Source organism: Melanotaenia boesemani, chromosome 11 (genome assembly GCF_017639745.1).
Source record: "Melanotaenia boesemani isolate fMelBoe1 chromosome 11, fMelBoe1.pri, whole genome shotgun sequence".
Taxonomy (NCBI): Eukaryota; Metazoa; Chordata; class Actinopteri; order Atheriniformes; family Melanotaeniidae; genus Melanotaenia; species Melanotaenia boesemani.
The window spans coordinates 34,883,684-34,891,443 of NC_055692.1; the positions used below are offsets into that span (position 1 = coordinate 34,883,684).

The window sequence follows — 7,760 nt, forward strand, 5'->3', positions numbered from 1 at the left end:
CCTGACGGCTGTCGGTGACCAGCTGATCGGCTTTTCTCTCTTGTAGCTGAGGAGGAAACCAGCCGTTCATGTTTCACGCCATTACATATTTACCCCAAAGTGTTTGTGGCAGGACCTTCTCTAACACAGCTGGCTGGGGGTTTATGCTTCAGCTATGCAGGGGCGAATCTAGGAAAGTTCTGATGGGGGGCCAGGCAGGAGCACTGACCAGGAAAAGGGGGCACAAACGAGACCTTTTTTTAGGTCTAGATTTTATGAAATATTGAACTGATTATTACAACTAAAATGATCATCTAACATAAAAAAGTTAAGAAAAACAAAAACAGCAGGTTTTACTTTGGGTGAAGCTGCTGTAGGACTTTTATCACGGCTGCACAAACACACTTCAATGATAAGAGGAAAAAGCTGTTTTTATCCAGATCATCAGTTTTATCAGAGTTTCTTCATCAATGTTTAACTTCAGTCGTCTCATCTGCTGCTTTTAGGACAGAAAGGATCACCATAGAGACGGTTGGTGCGATGATGCTGTATGAATTCTGATCTAGAACATGGTAGAAATGATTTAGAACAACATGTAGAAGTACATTACATGCTGCATTTATTGGCCATTGGACATCTGATGTTTACCAAAGGAAATCTCAGTAAATATGTGCAGCACTGTTTGGTTCTGTTGATACAATACAGTCAAAACAGGCAGACTTCGGGCTTAGTCGCGAATGGTGATTAATCATGATTCATTTGTAAGCTGTGATTAATCTGATTAAAATTTTAATCATTTGACAGTCCTAATAAAAACTGAAGATCATCCATCAGAGACTTCTGTGGATACTGCTTTTAGATAAAATCATAATCATGTCTGAAATATTGTTTCCTTATTTTACTCTTTTTTTTAATCTTATTTAATGTACTTCAGTAAAAGCCCTAAATTTTCTCCAGACAATTATTCTGGAATACACCACGGGCCGGAACTGTAGGAATATTCATTTAAAGACTGTCTGCAAATAAAGAAAAGTCAGTTGGTTTATGTAGTTTTCTTCCCATCTTAACTTTCTGGGCTGTTTTTCTGTTATTCAGCTTGTAACGATACCATGAATCATGTATTACTGAAGGTAAAACCTGAGGTGATGTTGGACTGGAACATTCTGCTGATTAAACAGGAAAACAAAGAAATATTTATTGCATGCTGCCTGTAATGTAACAGTGAAACTAAACTCAAGACTTTTTTTTTTTTTTACCTGAGGCTGCTGTGGCTGAGTTTAAAGTGAAGAATTGAGTGGATTCACACTTATTTATTTTCTGGAAAATGATTGTGAAGACTTGCAAACATGACATTTTGTTTCAGGTAACATGCACAGGACTTTCTGCTGAATACAATGAACTATGAACTATGAACCTCACATGAGCCCAGATTCAAACTCCTCCACCGACGTTCTTCACAGCTTCACTGTCCTGCCTGCCACACAGTCGTATCAGCTCTCTTTTAGCCATGAAGCTAAATGAAGCTAATGGAAGTTTTACGTGCAGCTCTACCAAGTGGAGACTGTAAATAAAAGTTTTCAGGTGTTCCTGCTGATGATGGGCACAGCTTCAGTATTTCATGCTGCAGTCAATCACTGGGACGGGAAATATGTCATGCTTCAGAGTTTACCCAGCCATCACAGGAAATACGAATTTGTTTTTAATGACTTACCTTCATTTAACTAGGCTAAAAAAAAAAAATCATTTTTTAGGAGGAAGCATCCTGAAAGCAGTGGTAAGGAACAGAAAACCTGGACTAAAGAGTTGGTTTTCTGCATTAATTTCACATTTCACACCTGGAGATTGTCCATTTTTTAAATAAAGTCAGTAGTCCCATCAAGAAATCCAACTCTGAGCCAAGAGTAACCTCGTTAGATTTACTCTGGAAAACCCTCAGACCTTTTTGATGTGAACACTACTTCATCACAGACAAAAGGCCCATATTTACGTAGGTAAGGGAGCATAAATGGGCCTTAGAAGCAGCAATAGCTCCGTTTCCATCAGATTATTCTAATTATGATTTCCCAGATTTGAATTAATCAGACTGAATGATTTGTACATCTACCTCGGTAGGTGTGGTCTGGACAGATGTTACTCTTGTAACATGCTAACTAAACCAGCTAGACCAGGCCGACCTTTTAACACGTCTCTTCATCTCCACTTAAGAACCGTTGTTGGACCAAGTCAGCTGATCTGTTTCAACCAATCAAATGCAGACATGTTAACGTCTAATGAATGTAGTTTAAGTGTGTTTAGACCTGATTAAACAACCAGAATCACAAGGTGCAAACAAAACAAGCTCACTGATGACGTCAGAGTGATGTCATCAGAGGGTGCAATTTAATAACAGGACGGCTGAACTGTGGAGTTTCAAGGATCCAAAGGAAAGTGGGGTGTTGCATCATGGGAAATGAAGAGTCAGCTGTTTATAAACCTGTGTTATGGACCGCCGCCGGTCATCGATCCAGACCGACTGCCGACCGACAGCCGCCGGTCACCGATCCAGACCAACAGCTGCTCGTCATCGATCCAGACTAACCGCTACCGGTCACCGATCCAGACCAACAGCTGCTCGTCATCGATCCAGACTAACCGCTACCGGTCACCGATCCAGACCAACAGCTGCTCGTCATCGATCCAGACTAACCGCTACCGGTCACCGATCCAGACCAACAGCTGCTCGTCATCGATCCAGACTAACCGCTACCGGTCACCGATCCAGACCAACAGCTGCTCGTCATCGATCCAGACTAACCGCTACCGGTCACCGATCCAGACCAACAGCTGCTCGTCATCGATCCAGACTAACCGCTACCGGTCACCGATCCAGACCAACAGCTGCTCGTCATCGATCCAGACTAACCGCTACCGGTCACCGATCCAGACCAACAGCTGCTCGTCATCGATCCAGACTAACCGCTACCGGTCACCGATCCAGACCAACAGCTGCTCGTCATCGATCCAGACCGACCACTCTTGGTCTCAGCAGCAGTAACCTGGTTGTTTTCTTTAAAAAGTGTCAAAAACAGCTGCAAATTGCAAAAATATATCACCAGTTTTGTTGTGAAATCACTGGTTCTCCTTCATGAAACTCAGCCAATATCTACAAACTTCAGACCCGCTATAAAACCCCACAACAAATAAGGTTAACATGTCCAACAAGTCCCGGTGATGCTGTCAAAGCTCATCGTGGTGGAGTGGCTCCTGACTGGGCTGGATGAAGACGCCCTCCATGGTGCGCCACCAGTTGTGCTGGTTAGGGGAGCTCATGCCGTGTACCTCACGCTGGCCTCGGATGGGGTGGCCGTACTGCTCGCCTGTGACACTCAGGAAGACGTCGGTCCCCGTGTGTTTGAAGCGTACAACGTCATCGCGCTCCCAGTGAGCGCTGTCACACTGAACCGTCCACACATCCAGATCATCACCCTCACCGTTCTCTCCAAAGGCGCTGACCTCCTGTAGGAATCATTCACATATACTTTAAATAAACAACATTACAGTCAAAGAGAGAACAATGACGTCCTAAAAGTTTTTCAGCAAAGCTAAATCACAGAGTTGCACAAAATAAAAAATAAAAACAAAGTATATTTACATTTTTAACAAAGTTACAAAGAGGTGTGCAAGAAGGGACGAGGGGGGTCTGACTGACAGCAGCTCATTTCTGAGATTGTCTTAAAGAAAAGTAAAATGAATCTTTGACTTGAGCATCAGCAGAAATGATATTTATGAGGGTCTGGAATCCTTTTCACCTGTCCACTGATAACAAGCTGGATGCTCCCTCTCCTCTTCAGTCTGCAGGACACGCCGTCCATGCTTTCCACAAACCAGATCACACTTTCATCCATCTGACCACAGAACAGGTTTCCACTTTGCCTCGGACCATTTAAATGAGCTTTGGTCCAGAGAAGTACAGTTGTTCTGGATCCTGTTCACATCTGGCTTCTTCTCTGCATGATGGAGCTTTAACCTGCATTTGTGGATTTCAGGATGGAGTTCTTTCTACTTTATATCTAAAATTAGTCAGGAATCAGTAAGTCATGTATCCTGCATGCTCTGGCTGCTGTTTCAGATCTCTGATCCCTCTGAGTATGAGACGCTGCCGTGATCTAAGTTCTATTAAAAGTACAGATTAAAACACCGAGTACTACAGTCTGACCTGGTTATTAGACAGTGGGGAGCTGAAGCGGTGTGTGTGAAGGTTTCGACCAGTCTTCATGTGGGTAATCCGGATGGCCTGACCACACCTGATGGCTGACCCCCGCTGACATGGATGGTTGGGCTTCCCACGAATCTGCCAGTAGCTGTTGGCATCGTCTGCACTCTCCACTCCGGTTACAGACTGCTGTCCGCTGCCTACACACACACAAAAACATGAATGAGAGCCAGACTCGGCTTAAATATATAGACAGGAGCTAAAGTTTCTCTTGTATAGCAATGAAGGCCTTGGCTTTCCAAAAAATATGTTTCGTGTAAAAAACATGGCTGCCAGCAGATGAACTAACCAATGAGGATCTGCACAGTTTGGCTCATTTCTAACAAAAAAGCCTAAACCCCTGAACAGCCATGAAAAAAAAATATCACAATAAGTCAAACACAACACTAAGAGAGCTGCTCTTTCAGGAGTTTCTTGGTTCTGTCTTTGTTTTAATTAAACCTGCCATGATTCAAAATTTTGGATGTGTTCCTAAATCTACCAGCAGGGGGCAATAACGAGTTGAATTATCTTCCTGGTTAAGGATCAATAATTTCAGATCCTATGTGAATGAGGCATCATTAGGTGCAGAGGTTGCTTGAAAGTACTGAACATATCATATAAGTTATATTAACTAATAACATATTAGTTATTATATTAGTTATATTAAAAGAATAAAATAACTGAACTGAAAGACGTGAACTTTAGCTTCACTGGGATCAAACTTCTCATCTTCTGTTTGTCCGTGTAATGAATGTCCTCCTTCTTCATTCTGAATGAAGCAAGTTTCCATAAATATTTCATATGAACCGAGTTGCTGAGCACTAAACTCTGTCACCAAACAACCATGTGATAGAATCTGGAACCATGAAAACAAACTAAACAAAAAGTAAGGCAATCTGGGTTTGGTGGATTATTTCTTCCTTTAATATTCCCACAAGGTGCTGAATTAAACACGGTCGGAAAGCCTGATCAGCCATTTTTGCATCGAGGTTGAACTTGGAAGGATATTGCTTCTGTGGACTGATCAACACAGCTAAATGTGTGTGTAATTACCAAACATTTAACCCAACACTGGTGGATCAGCTTGGCTGTGAGGAACAAGGTGCCGTCACACAAAAAAACAGATTCATTATTAAAGGGAGAAATAGTTAATAAAAACAATAATTTCTTTACCTTAAGATTATATGAATAAATAAAAGAAATTATAACAATAATTCACAATTATATAATCATCCAAACCCGCCTTTTTATTGCTAATCCGCCCAAATAAATGAGTTATTTTAAACCAGTTTTCTGTGTGTGGTCAGACTGTAGTTTAGTCTACATGTAAAAACAAAATGACCTGTAACAGATTCACCACCTCCCCCACCTCACCTAAAAACTGAGGAGGATGTCACAGTACAGGGTTGTTAACATAATCTTTCACAATCTAAATCTGTCAGATTAATAATCCTAGCAGAAAACTATCTGTATTTTTTTTTTTTTATTTCTCTGACAATTTCAATCTATTTATTTAGTTTAATTGAATCAAATTCGACCACTCAAGTTATTAAGTACTCATTCTTATTTACAATAACAGCCCGCCATTTAATTCACCAGTCTCACAAATGAAAATCGACGTGGCTGTTAAATCGTTGGTGTTTATGTGATGCTGGGGCTCAGGAGCTGCAGCAGTTACCTGAGCCGTACTTGACATCGTGGGAATGCAGGCGGACGTTGTGTCTGGTGTTGAGCAGTTTGACCAGAGAGCCGCAGGTCACGTGATTCAGCTCCGACTCTCTTCCCTCGCAGTTCAACCACAGCAGCAGAAAAAGGAAAGCCCTCACAAATCCGCGGAAAACCTTAACAAGCTCCATCTTTGTGTCTCTGCTATTCGGCACACGAGCAGCCTCCACAACCTACAGCAGACATACACACTTCCTGACTTTGCTTCTGGTTTCGACCAATCACAGCGTGACAAGTCCTAGAATCCGGAAGTGATTGTCGGCATATGATTTGTCAGCGTACGGTGATGTGTTTCTGTTTGTATCGATGATTTTGTATCGTTATGTCGTTGAGTCAGATTGAGAAGGATACCAGTAGAGTTTATTTCTTTAAAGGGTTTCGGTCTAGATGCGGCTTTGCTGACTTGAACGTACGTCAACGTGCCGCCAAATTGACCATGGCCACTCTCCGTAGGACTGCACGAGGGAAGGAGTCGCAGGCATAGACATAATAAAGAATGCTATCATGTCGCAGGGCCACTGAATTTTTCCTGTCGATACACCATCATAACGTTATAGTACTTTTACATCGATACTGATACGTTTAGGCCCTTAAAGAAAATCGCATGATGGTGTGTATTAGTATTTTTATTGCAAGGGAATTTTGAAATATGAACAAAGAAAGAAATACATATCAAATTACAATAAAACATGTTAATAATTAAGTAATATCAAAATAATTTAAAAAGATTATAAAATACTTAGATTACAAATCAGTATAAGATTAACTGATTTTTTTTAAACTGAATACTAAAATAAAACAACAGAGACATGATGGATAAAATAAAACATGATCTCAGAAGTGAAAACAACGTACATGTATCAGCACTGTGCTAACCTACTATTCAAGACGGTACTAAATCTGATATTTGACTGTCAGATATTGAAGTAATGACTCCAGAGTATTGACACAGCCATCCCTATGTGGAAAAAATGTCCTTTTAACAGAAAGGAAACCCCCAGCAGACCCAGAATCAGGAAGGAAAACCTCCAGCAGAACCAAGATAAGGAGGGAAAAACTTTAGCAGGACAGTTGTAACACTACCATTTCCACTACGTAGGGATAATTAAAAAAAAATGTTTTTGATTTAAGAAAGTAATTTACTTCACCAGTAATAAACTTTGTTCAGTACTTAAGCAATTGCAGATGAAATCACAGTGAATTAAATTGTAGTTTCTTAGTGGAAATGTGATGCATTGTTCCCTGCTAATTTCAAACCACCATGCTAACTCAGTTAGATGAACAATGGCTGGCAGGTGTGCATGTTGACGTTTTTAAAGTGATGGAAACCAACACTGCAGATTCTGAGACCTCAGATGATAAAAACGTTGTGTTGTTCCCCTTGCAGTCTATGAACCCTGCAAGGCTGCTAACATTCATCTGTAAACATTGTGATTCAGATGAAACATCGTAACACAGTTTAATGGTGAAAAACCTGAAAGTGTAGACTAAACAGTATCCAGGTGCCCCCAAAATGGCGGAGAAAGCTATGGTGACGGCATGTGTGCGTTCTTTACCCACACGCTATCACACAAATACAAAAATAACAAAAATAAGTTTAAACATTATTTTACACCTGTTTTATTTCATTTTTATTCTTTCGGTGATGATAAGTTACCGTCCACGGGACTGATGCTGTGGAATAGTCCAGTCAGTGTCTCCAGTGGAAAGTGTTGAGTGGGACTGACCGTTAAAAGTGATGTGAGTTATGTTTTTAAAGGCAGTAAAGTCCTGTTTGTCATAAACATCTGCAGCTTTAATCAGAGAGAGAGAGCTGGGTGTA

At 41.0% G+C, this 7,760-nt stretch overlaps 1 protein-coding gene across 1 annotated transcript; it reads right to left on the bottom strand.

The window, feature by feature from the left end:
• Positions 1 to 1,274: 1,274 nt before the first annotated feature.
• sdf2l1 (stromal cell-derived factor 2-like 1) lies at positions 1,275 to 6,143 on the bottom strand. Its single transcript, XM_041999936.1, has 3 exons — positions 5,892 to 6,143; positions 4,175 to 4,371; positions 1,275 to 3,474 (listed from the first exon to the last, which is right to left on the bottom strand). The coding sequence occupies exons 1-3, from the start codon at positions 6,067 to 6,069 to the stop codon at positions 3,196 to 3,198; spliced, it is 654 nt and encodes a 217-aa protein (XP_041855870.1). The 5' UTR covers positions 6,070 to 6,143; the 3' UTR covers positions 1,275 to 3,195.
• Positions 6,144 to 7,760: the final 1,617 nt, after the last annotated feature.